This window comes from Manduca sexta, chromosome 14 (assembly GCF_014839805.1).
Source record: "Manduca sexta isolate Smith_Timp_Sample1 chromosome 14, JHU_Msex_v1.0, whole genome shotgun sequence".
NCBI lineage: Eukaryota > Metazoa > Arthropoda > Insecta > Lepidoptera > Sphingidae > Manduca > Manduca sexta.
The window spans coordinates 6,743,505-6,759,810 of NC_051128.1; the positions used below are offsets into that span (position 1 = coordinate 6,743,505).

The window sequence follows — 16,306 nt, forward strand, 5'->3', positions numbered from 1 at the left end:
CACATTATCCAACGCACGCGCCAGCCTTGCGCATCACGCCATTCGCGTAAACCAATCAACGGCGCGGAAATCGTGGCGCGAAACGTACGGCGGCTCGTGACGGCGCGCGGGTGTGCACCGAGCACGCGGCCCGTGGTGTTGTTCACTCGGTCATGTCACGGTGATGAAATTCAACATTTTTATTTATAGTTTACCCACTGTCGCTGACCTACACGTCTGGGACACCTCAACTTAGCAACGCGCATAAAATTAAATTCTCTGTGCGACATTAATTGTGGCGATTATACAAGGACGTTTTTGGTTGGTCCATCAATCAGCCACTGAAGTGTCGGGATAGAAAAGTAACAAACAATATAAGTAAACAAATAACGAAGGAGGTATTTGTCGATAGCCAGACGGCTGATGACGCCTTCAGGTCTAGGAAAATATTATACTTACTTAGTATACAAGTCGGTTCAGTAAGTTTAGATTCTTAGTTTATAGTTTTTTTTTTATTGTTACTAAACTACCTATAATAGTACGTAAGTAAATTATTTATGTAAAATCATAAAAGGAAAATAAATACAGAACGGCGACTGCGGTAGGTATACAAATGTATAGCTTCGATACATCCATTGATAATAAAAAAAACAGCGATCTTTATCGGTACAATCAATTCAGAAAATGGAAAATGGGGAGTGCACACTGCACTCCCGTAACATTAATTTCCGGCGATCGCAAACTCTGTTTGCTGTCAGAGACGGATCGCCCCGGGGACGTAATATCGTATCACTGCAAACAAGCTACTGTTATAAACACACATAGTGCAGGAGTCTTATACAAACAAAACCATGGAAAACAGTTTATTATCTATAATCTATATAGCTAATGTACATAATTCTATATATTTTTAAGCAATGAAATAGCCATGGCAGACTTAAATGTTTAAAAGGAAAATATTCGTTATTAACATAATTTTCAAAAAAGGATTATCTAAACATAAACAAAATTTTAAACAAAAATATATGTCAAGGCGGTTTGAGCCGCATATTTCCATCACAAGAAGGTATACACATACATGAAGACCAGATGGCCAGTGGGCCGCCACATCTAAAAGTATTGCCGACGAGCACCCACTTCTGTAGACCGCTCTAATTAAATCTAACACAGACAGCGGAAACATACATATTAACCGTAACAAGCAATTACATTCATTCACAGAAGTTTCTGATGAAACAAACTCTAAAAAATATTTGTTTTGTTAATACACGAACAATAAACACATTAAAATTAAGCTAGACGTGGAAATCTTTACAAAGGCACTATTAATATAATAGACCATTTGAAAAAGGTTTGACAAGCTCTAAAATTCCCAGTAGAATTTGCATACAAAAAGTTTTAATTTAAAATTTACCTGCATTTTTTTACCAGCTTTACCACAAAACATTTGTGTATTTATAGTCGGTCAGCGTTTTCAGTGCCAAAGCGTCTGCCAAATGCCAAGTGTGTAATCAGAGCGGAATCGACGTAGAGTAACTGCTACACTAATATTTGCTCAAGAATTAGAACATAACTTACAAATCTCATAAAGTTCTATCACTTTGCGATCAATAATATAGAACCTTTGACATCCTAAAATTGTTTATGGGAAAGCCATTCCAACTAGGTATATCTTGATAATACTAACGGTGTTCACCACAAAGTTATGCAAGAAATGACCACCTAATGTGTTTGTATAGAAATTATCAAACATTTGTTTAACCCAAATATAGATAACGCTTGCACAGATTATACTTTAGCTCGATAAGGTATATTCGCTCAAATCTTAGAACCTATGAAGACGGAGTATTTTGAAGGCATCGATGACGCGCTTCAAACGCAGCTAAACCACGCAGTAAACGCAAAATAATTGGCAGAATTTTTTAGTCTATTCAAGTACAACGTGCGCGCGGAAAATGCAAATCGTCGGCGCGCATAACATACTCCGTCTGCATAAGCCCTTATATTTAATATTGGCCCAAATTATTGTCAAAATAGAAATTATATATTTTTTTTAAGAATCTTTAGAAATTCTACAACAAAAGACCTTGCAACTTTTCTAGTTATTCATATAGAAAATTGTATTGAAATGCAGATAATTGTGAAAACGACCCGGGTTAAGGTAATTCTATTGTTTTCAAAGTATACAAGTACCAATGATTGCGTTCACATAAGTACTTACTATGCTGTAGTTATGTATGCTGTTGAGCAAGTATGCTGGGCAAGTGGACTGTCAATACCTGGAACCGGAGTAATCTAAACCGAGTGTATCCACTTTCACGATTCAGAGTACTATGGCGACATTTTATCATATTTTTTTGCGATTGCTTATTCATTGATCAGCTTTCATATTACTTTTTGTTGGAATAAATTATAATTTACAAAAACTTTGATCGATGATATTAACAATTGCCACTACGTTAGTTAGCCCAATTGCATTTTTCCTGCTAAACTCGATTGAAATTTTCTTAATTTTAATAAAACATAATTGACTGATATAAGGTAGGTAAGTATCTATACTATGTTTGTTATAATTTACATAGTAGAGTTTGCTTACTGTTCAAACAGAAGTTAATTTAGTTATTATAGATAAAAAAGTACAATAAGTTATCATTCGCAAACAAAAAACATTAATCATGCAAATGCTAGCCTTGCCTCGCCAAACGACAACCTTAGTAATTTGTTTAAAGGCATCCAAAATAGAACGACATTCTATAGTAATAAGTCATTGTTGTTGTTTATCAACGTAGTGCGCGTCTATGAAACAAACTTAGATGAAAGCCAAATGCATCCTAAACTCGTGAATAACATTATATATTTAGATATAAAGACATTTTTATATGACAGTCAGTGGACAAGTGAGTGGGTTTTATTTTTACAACCACCTAACAAAGTGCTTCCGGAGATGGATACATTTTTAGCTTTATGAAAGTGCCTTTTCCATTAGATTTTTTTATTGACGGACGTTGGGATATGTAATTTTAGAGAAGTCGTGAACCTTTTAAGTCACTTTAAGTAACCGAAATAATTAAAGGGTCTGTTAAAAGTTAAAACCAAATATCTTTTTACTGAAAGCATTCTTTTACCTTCTAAAATTATTTTATTACCAATTCTTTAGTCAAAACTCATCATTTATTGCAAAGGAATTTTATGAATGGTTGTATCCTCGGCGTCGTCTGGATGAGATTTTATCAACGCCATTGACATCGCTTTGCAGGATGCAGGGAACCAAAACACCCCATTGAAAGCGCGATTATGTCGGTTAGAGTAGCGGCTTTTTCCCACACCGTGTGAGAATCTGTTTACTTTCACTCTATAGTAACGCATTTCAATTCATATGGAACGGTAACTATTAATTACCTTTTCATTTTACTAGGAACCCAGCAGGGAATATGTATTGTCGCTGTGTATAATGTATCAATAGCAATTGTCAGTAACGTCACATTTATAGTTTCGAGAATATTTATGATGTTTCATAAATAGGGTTTCACACCTATCGCGTAATTTTAAACATTAAAATGAATTCGAAAACTATTTATCGTACACCGCGATTTATGATATTCGAATATTCTAAGTTTCTACTTTTAAAATACATTGTATCACACGATAAGAATTACGTAATTCCTGGTTATGATTGTACTCATTACCTATACCTGGCCTTGGTTACACAACTTATTGTTATCGCTACTAATGGATCCGTGCATCGAGTACAATTTCAACGTATGCGCGCCACAGTTTAATCAAGTGCAATGTGTAAATATTCATGAAAGACCTCAAACAGTTGTAACAAAAGATATTATCTTAGATATGCAGACGGCGGGGACGACCCCGTGTTACATTAAACGGAAACATCCCAAAGTAAATATTATAAACTCGAACAAACTACTGATTCACTACATTAATCCAAGAAACTGCACCTGCGAGCAGATAAGCTCGGAGGGCTTCACGAACCAAAACGGAATTAGTTCCATATTATGCAGGAAAACGTTAAATGCTGTACGTAATGGAAGCGAGTGCATCAACCTTTGTTTTTGAAAAGTAATGGTGTTTGTAGTTACATCGTTACACGGTTTATGTCGTACAAATAGACGAAGTGCTTATTATCACCATTGCTCATATCGTATCTAAATTCTACAGTTAAAGTTTACACACTCGACAACATGACACACTTTGACTCGGTGTGGATTTCTGAATGTCTGCTATCTTGAAATTTATTATTACATCAGTCACTTATAGATTTGTTATCTAACAAGTCGAGTAACGCCAACTCCTGAGCATATTATAAAGAAAAGGTTTACAAAATCTTTGCAAAACTATTTTTTTATATTTATCGAAATAGATAAACAGTTGTTCTTTATGGAAATTGGGCAATTACCTACGGTCATGTAATGATTAAACTTAAAAGTATGAATACTTTGGGGTCAATTAGCACAGTTGCTTAAACCATACCAGGAAGCTTATTTTTTTTTTTTAATACAAGCGACGTTACATCTGATAGACTACCGGAGACGGTGTCTGCAGGCCGTGTTGTATAAATCGTTATGCTTTATTTAACAACAAAAGGACATCAAAAGAAACCTTTCAAACGTTTCCATTGACCAATATCACGACAAACGCCCGATGAAGCGTGACTTTAAACCGAATTAATATCCATTATAATCTAAGTCAATTCTTTTCATACAGAATGTATAATTAATATACGTTCAGATAAAAATGCGATTGCTTTTTCGACAGCACTAGTTGTTTTAATATCGATCAGTTTGTGAAGTAGATTGATGGCTGTATGGAACAGTTGACTTACATTGTAATCGCTCAATACAACTGCTGCTATCATGATTTTTATGGCAATTGATAACACTTTTGCAATGCTTTTAGTTTCAGCATTGTGGACCAACATTTCAACAAAACTAGTATATTTCAATATCGATCGGTACAAACATTACTGTATAACGAGCAATCATGAATTTTATCAACCGAGTTAATCCAAAGCGGGGCACTTGACGATGAATTACATCTCCGAAGGCGGAACTAATTGGTCCAGAGTGGAGTCTCGATGAGCCACTCGAGTTATTGCCCCGCACGATGGGCGCCTATCTAGTTGCCAGCACGCAGCTGCATTGAATCACATCAAAGCTACCACTGTCTGTGTCGTACGAAGCTTGCCCCGTACTGAACACCATTTCAAATTCCTCTGAGAGTTTTTAAAAGGAATGACTGTGAATATTATAAACGAACAATAAACACGTTAATTCAATCGTTGTTTATTCTACGTGTATGAAGAAAAATGGCCTGATTTTCAAATAACTACAGACACGTACATTAATGTCAAATTTACAATAAATAATGTTCTTTTTATACATACATCTGTATTATTTTGTCATAGATACATAACTTTGCAGATTGTCTGCATTGGGGACGACTTTTTAAACGTCAGTTAACTTTTTCGAAAATGTAACTTTAATATTACGATTTATGTCGCATTTTCCTTAAAATTCTGTAAAAACATTTATCTCCAATACGGAAGGAAAAACAAATTTAAACTCTTATTATATTATTATGGTTTTCCATCATTCTTCCCTATTAAATCACAAATATTTAAGTCAACATTGAATCATTATAATATTATAGTCGCCTATAATATTATTGTGTACGATTTTAAAATATATATTAAGATTCAAATTTTAAATTCCATGTAGTGTGGTACAGTAAGTACACAAAATAGAAATTCTTGTTACTTACATGCAAATACACTGTACAGTCAGTCACAAAAAAGCTGAACAGATTAAAATTTTCAAATCGCACTTTAACTTTTGTGTCCGTATCAACAATCGTCTTTTCACTAAAATAAATTTTACAATGTTAATATTGTTTAAGATGAAAAAAAAAAAATATTTCGATTGAAATTGCGGTTTAGAAACGTGTTGAATTTTCTAATTTGTTAAGCTACTTTTGTGGCTAACTGTACAATGTAAAAGTATATAGTTATTAGTATATTTGCATTGAAAACAGTAATCAAACAAGTACAATAAATTAAATGTTTTGTCTTCAATTTATTAGATTAACCACTAACATATGGAAGTCTTTAAATAATGGCCGGTCAAAGTGATAAGATTATCTCCATTATCGCGTATTGGTCGGATTACTCGCACTAAGTATAATACATACCTGTGCAGACAATGTATTTAAAGAAACTTTAATTTAATCAATATTAAGCATACCTGCCGTCGAAACAGAAGGTGGGGTTAACCCCATTTATATAATTACACGACTAATTGTATAAACTAAAAATAAACTTAAATTTTTGCAATGTCCGCGAAAAAGTATGTTGTATTAACTGGACTGAGTACGCCATCCCACTAAATAACAAGTTTGAAATGATTTGTAATAATAATTCTCCCAAATAAAAAGTTGTTTGTTATTTCCCTACCTGCCACATAAAAATCTTAGTCTAAAGTGTAACGTTTAGATAGGGCATAAGTGAAGGGTTAACACTTAAAAAAAATATTCAGAATATGTGGACCACCCACGAGTGAAACGTGGGTTTTATCGTTCGAACGAGAGCAGTACGATAAATAGAAAAGTGCCAGCCATTATGGTTTTATTCCAGCGATAACATCACGAGCCCGAGGAAGACGAGCTCAAGTGTCCTAAAAGGCGTTCGATTCGACGATAATTACGATGATTTAAATACTGGGATTAGATGTAAGTGACGTTTTATCATTAACTAGCTGATCCAACAGACGTAGTCTTAGTTATAAATATTCTTTTCACGGTTTCTAGTTTAGTATCTAAGTACTCAAACCATTTAGGGGACTAAATATTTAAAATATCACAATGGAATTTCAATGGAAATAGGGTTGCATTTTTATCTATTATAATATATATATATTATAATAACGAATTTGTTTGAACGCGTTAATCTCAGAAATTATTAAACCGATTTCGATTTTTTTTCACTATTAGGAAGATATATTACTTCTGAGCGCTACTTCTAGGCTATTTTATATCTCTGGAAAAAGTAAAGCGGAACTTTTGTCCCGGAAAAACTTTTCCACACGAGCGGAGTGGCGAGCAAAAACTAGTATATAATATAGATACCGTATACAGACTAATATGGATAATTCCACGGAGGGAAGATCATATCTGTATAAAATAATTGATGCTTTTGAATGTTAATTAGAAAGGCGTTCTATACATTTACCCCCTTATTCATAGACGTTTTTTATCGAACGATCGAGTAAGGCTGTGATAACAAGTCTGTTTCTCAGTGATGACGGCATGGCAGTCTTCGCAGTGCGTAGGGCCGTTGTGATTGGCTAATATTGAAATACAACAATAATAACCAATCACAACGGCCCTATGTCTATTTCTGAGTGCCGTTGGGTACTGAGAAACAGGCTTGTTATCACAGCTTTACTCCGTCCTTAGATAAAAAACGTTTATGAATAAGGGGGGTAATATTTATAAATAGAACTATGTATGTTTATTTAATTCACAATCTCGCCAAAGGTCAGAAAGCAATCAAACATAAACATGGCGTGATATCTGTACACAATAAACAATATTAAGATATTATTGTCTTTTTGTGATACAAGCCTGGAAGCTTACATTTTCCATCAAACATGTAACTTTGTCTTTCGTAGAAAATATCTATTTCTGTTCCACCATGGTAATTCTATTTTAAAATAGGCTGTGTATACGTTTCTTTATTACAAAATCGAGTCGGTCGCCATATTTTAGCCAGCCACCGTTCTTTTATTTACGATTTCCCGTGAACACTGGTTTTACATTGGTTGTATTGCAGGAATTGCTCGCGCAGCACTTTTACGATTCTACGTAAATGTCCACTTAAAAAAAATAAACAATAAACTGGATACACGTACCTCGTGCCCATTTAATGTAGGTAAATAGGATTTAACAGAACATGCGGGGCAAATACTAGGATGTGTATTACAAGTCTGAACTCTTGTAGATCATATTTAATATAATCTGCCTTATTTACTTATTAACATGTGAATAATGTGACAATACGACATAAGAAAAATTTTAGAATTCTTTAGCAATGCAAAACCTTACGTATGATAATATTATTATAAAAATAATCAATAAATGTATTTACTTTATTATGCTTAAATATTGTATCCGATTGACAATAGGCGCCAGTGCGGTCACACATTCTCTTCTCTAATATATCACAACGGACGTCAAATTTTAATCCCCCCTATAAGCCCACATTTTTCACCCCTCACCGAGAACGGTGTAAGCTCGCCCAAACATGCCATATTTTATTCATTAAACGATGTGCACACACACGCGTTCACAATAATTTACTGTACAAACTAGGGACAACGGAACCCTTTTTTTATTCATATGTGTCTATTTGTGATCAATAACTGGATATTATTATTAATAGATGTTAGTATACGGGTGTATTTTAAACATGAGCCACTTTAGACGCGTAAAGTTTTTTGTAATTATAACCGCGGAAGTATTAATGGAGAACAATTAAATAAAACGAATGTAGGTAGTACTTACTTAACAATTAAGTGGCGTATTCTCATTGACGCAATATTAAACTAGGATTGTATCGTGCGAACAAAAAATATAAAGTTTGTAGGTACTTTGTAACTAGGTAAATTGTTTATAGAATTTAGCCGCTAGCGATTGGTTTCCACTTATTAAAAGTAAATTTCCAGCAATATTAAACTAACGCAGTAAATATTTAACACGATATTTTTGATGAGTTAATCTTTGAAATTGTTGATACGCTAAGATAATCGACGTGACGTAAGGAAGTCATATCAAATATGATCTTCGCCCCATTTTGATATAACTCTACTTGTATCCTTTACCAGTTATAAATTTCTTGAACAACACTAACCAAAAACAACCAAAATCAATACCTCAATCACAATACGTAATATTTATAAATCTTAGTATGCATAACATGATAATGCCTAGTTCTATTACTATTGTCAAGTAAAGCCGTAAACAAAATTGTCGACTACAAAAAATCTACGGAATATTTTGCTTTTGTACAACATGTATGTATCTGATGTATTGACCCATCACATTGTGATAAAAAAATTTGAAACGCTGGAAACTCAAGAGTCACCATTTATCATCACAACTATAATAATTAAGTGAGTCTAATCAACGAAAAGTCCTTGTGACGTGATACAACAGACCACACAAATGATTCATAACGCACGACCTATGACAAACACTGACTAAGATATGCAAAAGCCGAGATAATGGAAACGTTAAAAAATTAAACACGCTGATAAGTTAATACGTACTTAACTCTGAAAGATATGCTAGTGCTAGTGTTGAAACGACATCAAGGCGACCGCAACAATTATATTATGTAATGATAAAAAATATATTAATAATTGTCTTTATACTGATCTCAAGGTGTTTTTTCTTCAATTTCAATCAACAAGCTTGACGGTCACCTGTACTTTGGATTTCGAAGGCAACAAGATAAACATTAAATGAATAAAAAGTGTATTAAAAAAACAGCAAAATCGTAAAAAAGGGCACCTGCTTTAGCATTTCCGTATCAATATTAATGCTGTTCACAGCTGCTTACATTCGGCAAATTGAGCCATGATTACTTTAAGATTTAATCACGATAACGGTAACCGGAGGGGACGTTATTGCGGTGCAAACACATGTATCGTTCCCTAGGGTGCCAACTGGGTTCTGTGCAAGCATGTCATCATCATGTTAATGTAAATTCAACAGTGCAACTCCTCTCGGAATATCTCGGCCTTGTTACCGCCCATTAACTTCGAACTTCAATATTGCGCTTTCTCTAAAGCTCTCTAATCATGGAGGTGTCATGACAACTGACAGCTAGATTAAGTCCGATGTTTTTCTCGTTAATATTATTGTCATGTAAAGAGACGAGATTAAAGTTATTTTTATACTTTGATAATATCCGTATTAAGATGTAATCCATATATCAGGAACAAAGTATACTTTCTGTTCATAAATAACATGAAATTTTCATTTAAACGACAATGTATTCATAGAAGGTGAGCCCACGCACGTGAGCGGACATTGGAGATTACTTCTCTGATTACGTGACAACGACCCTTCCTGGGCGACTAGCGTTCATTAATAGGAATTTATTGCCCCTGAATATTTATTATAGTCCAAGTTTATATTGACAATTACATGTTCGTAAAATAAAACCCGGTTCTATTCCGAGCCAATTTTCATATTAACTTGGCCACATAAACAACTTCATTGATTATGACGCGCGATGGATGATTTTATAGTCTGCGCCGTCTTTCTATCCCATTAACGTCGTGAACAATTTAAGGCTTCGTGTGCCCGCCATCATGTGTTATATACTTGTTAAATGACGTCGACTGCCCACGATACATTCCTTTCTTTATGCTCAGAGGTCCTGGACGGTTCAATTTATAAAGTCAACGACACCGGTCGTGGTTTAAATAGAAATGTAAACATTAGCTAGGGCCTTAAAAAGTTGAGTAACCCATCGCTGCCCCCGAAAGCAGTGTTACGACCATATTAAGATAAAAAGGATTAATATTAAGCAATCTACTTTAATCCCTTTCAAATTACAGGGCAAGGAAAAGCACCTGGCTATTACGCCACGCGCAGATTAAAATTAAGACGTGCGTGACGCAACAAATGATACGCCAAGATTTATGACGGAAACCGAAGCTATAAAACTTCCACGCTTGGTTAAATATTAAAAAAATCCTTATAACCACGAGAACATATTTTGTGTTTGCAAAATATAATGGGCACTTTCAGTAAGCAGATAGATATTCTTGATTAAATATTGCATAAACTTTTAAACACTTGACTATGATACATAAAGATAAAATAATTTGCTATTAGATATTTATGTACAAAAAAATCATCGTAGGTAAGTTTGAAGTTTTAGAATGTAGGTTGGTGGCAGTTAATAAGCAAAAAAAAAAAATATCATAACGCGAGGAAATATGAAGGAAGGATTCTAAATAATTAGGTACGTGGAAGTTCGGGATCGGGTTTGCGAAGCCGTTGGATGCAACTTGCAAGAAAAGAAGACCGCAGTATCGGACATCGCTGTGGGTGGGCTTTATCTTAAAGAGGATGTCTTCGGAAGGAACAGGTCTTGAGAAAGTAATACGAGACTCATCTAAACCTCTCTACAATAAACTAAACAACAAAAGTAAAGGTACACAATTAGTCAATTACAAACATGATAAATGTTTGGAATTTAATAATTGCCGAGTAACTTTCGAAAATGAAACTCTAAAGTCTAAACGAATATTTGGACGATCACACAAACTAATGTTTAGCATCTATTCTTACACATGTGAAGCACGTTAAAAAATAAACGGCGGGTGAATTTTGTTTTCTAATTCGCACGCTATACTCAGTCTGACGCCGCTACGTATATAAAATCTAATAAGTTTGCATATTTAATAATTTAAATTAATAACTGACAAAAATGAGTCCACGAATTTAACTGCAAAAAAAAACTAATTGGTTTTTCTTGTTGCTTATTCAAAGTGTATTGAATTTTATAACGCGTTGGTCCAAGTGTGTGCTCTAGTAATCTACATAAAATATTATAGTATTATTGTACCGACCAATACAATAATAATAGGGCTTTTAAAAAAAAATGTTACGTCATTAATTTTGATGGCTTAGAATTACGGATTTAAATACAATTTTATTAACAGCATGCATAAATCTGATAGGTGAGAATCTTCGCGAAGTGAAACAAGTGTTGCAAAAATTTGTATGGATATGTCATTAATTTTATTCTGAAAATTATAATTCGCTCGTAGTTAATCAGTTTAAATATCAAAGTATTTACGACTGGTCAATGTTTTATGCAAATCATCTGCTATCGTAATTCATAGCATCAAACAAATTGTTATAACTTAACTTGACAAGTGTATGTTGCAAATCGATAAAAGAAATAATGGTTTGGCACGACTCGGTCGCGCGTTTCGAAATTTACGTAACTAAAATTCTCTGTGGCCCTTAGATAACAGCCTTGAGTTACGAGTTTCACAGTTGTTATCAACATTTGAGATTTAATTAAATTAAATATTTTTTGTATAATTTAAAATAATTATTTATAATAAATTTCTAGATGAATAATGGATAAGGGGGTTGAAAATTTGAAGTCTAATTAAAAGATAATCTATTGAGAATCAGTTAAGAAATACTGTGATAAATGTCAGATTAGCAATAGAAAATGGCTAAAACATATGTTTTTGTTAAGGAACATAATATTATGTTCTTACATATACAGAAACTTTATATTATTGTTATTATTATCTATGATTTTTTTTCTTGAAAATATTTGCTTAAAATATAAGTTAAAAAATGCTGGTTATTGAGAATAGGCCAAGATTTCTTCATGGCCAACCAATAATAAGTCAAAATTTGCATTAACTATTGTTTAATTCGTTTTTGTATAGTGATTTAAAAATATATCCAAAATTATGCTTTTATAAATTAGAATAATATAGGATAGGTGTTTGATAATATAAAATATAAACTTTTCAAATTGATATATCAATTATAATCAACTAATCTATAAGTAATATTGCTTCTAGAAATATTATTCCAATAAATATATTTGATATTGGCCTCTATGAGGGAATATGAAAAACCTGCATTATAAAACATATTTTAATATAATGTTTAGTGAAATATATTTTTATTATTAAAATGCATTCTGGCCTACACTATTTAATAATATATCTAACCACATTTACAATGCATTAATGAATTATGTAGTAACTGAAATCATAATTACACAATACATTTAGTATTTTACCTTTATATATGTTGTATGTACTTTCAATATGTTTTCTTGTATGTCTACCACAATATATATCACAAATGTATTTTTTTGTGGCATAAAAAATAAAATGATAAGGCTTTTTAATAGTCATAATGCTAAAATAAACAAAATGATAATAATAAAAAATAAACAAAATGAGCTTCTTCATCTTTAACTTTGATAAAATAAAATTATTCCCTTTATTAATTAAAGGTTCAGCAATGTGACTTCAATGCACCTGGTGATAAGTTAATTGAAGCCAAAGGAAAATGTGAACTAGTAAGAGATGCAATTATTATCCCGGTTGACATAATTATTGTACATAGAAAAATACATTATTGTTTTTAAACATAAAGCTCAAGTTATTATCCCTATAATAACTTGGGCTTTATTTTTATATTATAGTAGCCCTCTACTATATTAGTTTATGTGACTACATTATAAATTAACAAAGTAGTGCATTTTTTACAAAATAATAATATATTCGTATTTCACTAATGTAAATGAATATACGCTACAAACTATTGATGGCATATTTTTTTATTTATGTTTATTTTAAGTTCATTAGTGCAACATGATTATAATTCTAATTAGAAAACAGTTAGTGTAGTTTATTCTTGGTTGTGATTATAAGTCTAAATTAAGTAATGTTGGAAATAAATATTCCAACAAATAGACAGCAGACAAGATCAAATTACCCGCCAAGAAAGATATCATGTGAGTTATATGATGAAAATCTCAAGGTAATCAGGTTATAATATTTGTTGCAACTTACCGGCCAGGGTAAATCTGTCCATGTAGTTGATGAGGTTAACGTAGCACAGTATTCCAACAGTCATGTATTCTATGAAGGTTACATCCCTCAGATTATCACGTCTTCTCGCTTGCTTCTCCTGCAGTAGCGCCTTTGCAGAGTCATTATCACCGTTTATAACTAACTGCTGATTGGAAGTGTTCGGTGTTATACCACTCTGGTCCATGGTGCTTATCCTACACTCAACTGTTACTCTTTTATGACGATCACTTTCAGAACTTTTGAATACCGAAACCTTGCAACATATACAGCATGCAGATTTTTCCAACTGCTTTTAAGATACACACGCTATTTCAAAAATAAATTAAAATTTAAAATAAATTGTTATTCTAAAATGCAATTTATATAACTAAAGGTTTATTTTTATTATGAACTTAAATCATAATTTGACGTTACGCATTCTCCGGAATCGTAATGACAACTCAACGTTCGTGACGTAAACTGAATATTTTTTGGACGTCGCGTGGTGACGTTGACGGCGCAATGATGTGAACAAAATGAACGATATTATAGATTAAACAACAATTCAGCATAGACTACAATCTGCAGTGTTATGGACTGTGGTTTTATTCAGCAACGAAATAGAAAAAAAATTACCCAACTATCACAACAAATTGGAAGAAGTAGGTATTAAAATTGTCATCTGTTTGAAAGCATCTAATTTGATATTACTACGTAAGAATATGTCTCTGACTGGAGATTGATTCCCTATGCTACTCGCGATAACACACCGTAAACGCGTGTTGTCAAAACAAGCTCTAAACACAAACGCGTTTCATACACGCGCCACGATGTGTAATTGAAAAATAGGTATTGTGTATGCCGTACGATAGGTTGTCTATGCTTAATATTTTTATATTACGATGTGTTAATGCGTTCAGAAATCTTTCATCCCCTCGAATCGGCAAGTATCGGTTTTTTGAAAAGGCTTTTTTGTTTGTATTCGTGATATTAAATGATGTAATTCGAATAAATCACTGCCAAACTTTATTTAATCCCATTTTTGTATATACTTAAATGTAAGAAACATGAAAGGAATATAAAAATAATTTAAAGAAATTTCTGTAGACTGTGATTGTTTTCAAACGAAAAATATAACTTCAAAATGATTGTCAAATGTCAATGTCATAGACTTATTTACTTGATTTGTTTACTAAAGCCACATTTTAAAAATTGAATTGAATTGATATATTTAATGCTACTGAAGATTTTACACGAATGCTGTTATATGAGTAATAGTAAATGCTGTTGTGCTAATGCAGTTTGTGCTAAATTGGCGCTAACAACATATATTAAGAGGAATTCTACGGACCTTCCATCATAAAATTTGTTGCAAAATCGTTAAGGCATTAACTCAATTTTTTTTTTATTTAGTTAAATAATGTGACGAGGGTGCCGTTTATCTGATGATAAGCGATACGACCGCCCATAAACAGTTACAATGCCATCCGGAACTTTGAATTGCAAAGCACTATGTGACGTTCCACAGTAGGTTTTCAGAATGAGACAAAGATTTTAGGTCTTATAAAGTAATTACGCTAGTTACAATTTCCTCTAAACTGGTACACATCAGTGCATGGACACAGTTTAACTTGGCTATAGAAACAGACATTGCCGTAGACACCTTATAACTATCAAGACAGACATTCACATATAACAGACTTACCACCAATAATTAAAATAAGTGTATATTGCCTATTAAACGTTATTTTTAAAAATTTATAGCTCTATTACCTAGTAACTTCTATTAGCCACTCAACCCGCATTAATCTTTTTGGAATAAAAAGTACTCTATTCAATCCACAGCTCACTGTCTGAGTACCATATTTCATACACATTCATTTAGTTATTAAGGTGAAACTGATTAATTAACAAACATTCAAACTCATGTATAGAAATTTTACTTATGTTGTCTAAGACTGAACAACAAATAAAAAATAAAACAAAGATAATGTGTTGTTAAAACTGAGTATATTTTACTATTATTTATTTGGAATATCTTGCATTACATTCACTATCCTGTAAAAGTAAATAATTTTATTATTACATTTGATATTATCAGTTTTGTTAACATTAGTATTCAATGTAAGGTGCCTTTGGTCTCCTAAAATAAAACAGGAAGTGTTTGTACAAACAATTTTAGATTCAACATGATTACATACTTTTGTATGTAATTGTTTAAAATGATTGGGATTACCTACATGAAATTTTTGCTTTGTTTCCCTGGATCGATATTCACATTTTGAAGATTTTGATATTTAATTTAAAGCTGGCTAAGCCCTTGATTAAGACGTCTACCATTTACTTATAACAACAATAATGTATAACTAGTAAAAATTTCTTCAATAATCTTTATTGTTATCAAACTTTATAGGTACAAAACTTTCACCACAAAGAAACTACATAGTATTAATTGTAATGTACATAATTAAGAAAACATTGTTTAAAAAGATACCTTCATTAGTGTTTTATATTTGTTTGCCTATCTATTTACTAATAGAAATATTACATCGAAGTAATAAAAATAAACTTGATTGACCTCAATTGTTGTCAAAAGTCGGGTTGCCAGTAGTAAAGTAGCTTATTTTTACCGCTGAGCCCATAACACAAATTTGACTATCAAGATACAAAACATAGGTTTGAAT

At 32.5% G+C, this 16,306-nt stretch overlaps 1 protein-coding gene across 3 annotated transcripts in view; it reads right to left on the minus strand.

The window, feature by feature from the left end:
* Window positions 1–14,143, minus strand: part of LOC115456087 (protein spinster) — a 32,523-nt gene extending 18,380 nt beyond the window's left edge. The window contains exon 1 of one of the 3 annotated variants that reach the window (XM_030184968.2): window positions 13,623–14,143. In XM_030184968.2, the coding sequence (XP_030040828.1) occupies window positions 13,623–13,827 (205 nt within the window). In that variant the 5' untranslated portion in view covers window positions 13,828–14,143. The remainder of the gene's footprint in view (window positions 1–13,622) is intronic. The other 2 variants (XM_030184966.2, XM_030184965.2) reach the window with 2 other exon arrangements.
* Window positions 14,144–16,306: the final 2,163 nt, after the last annotated feature.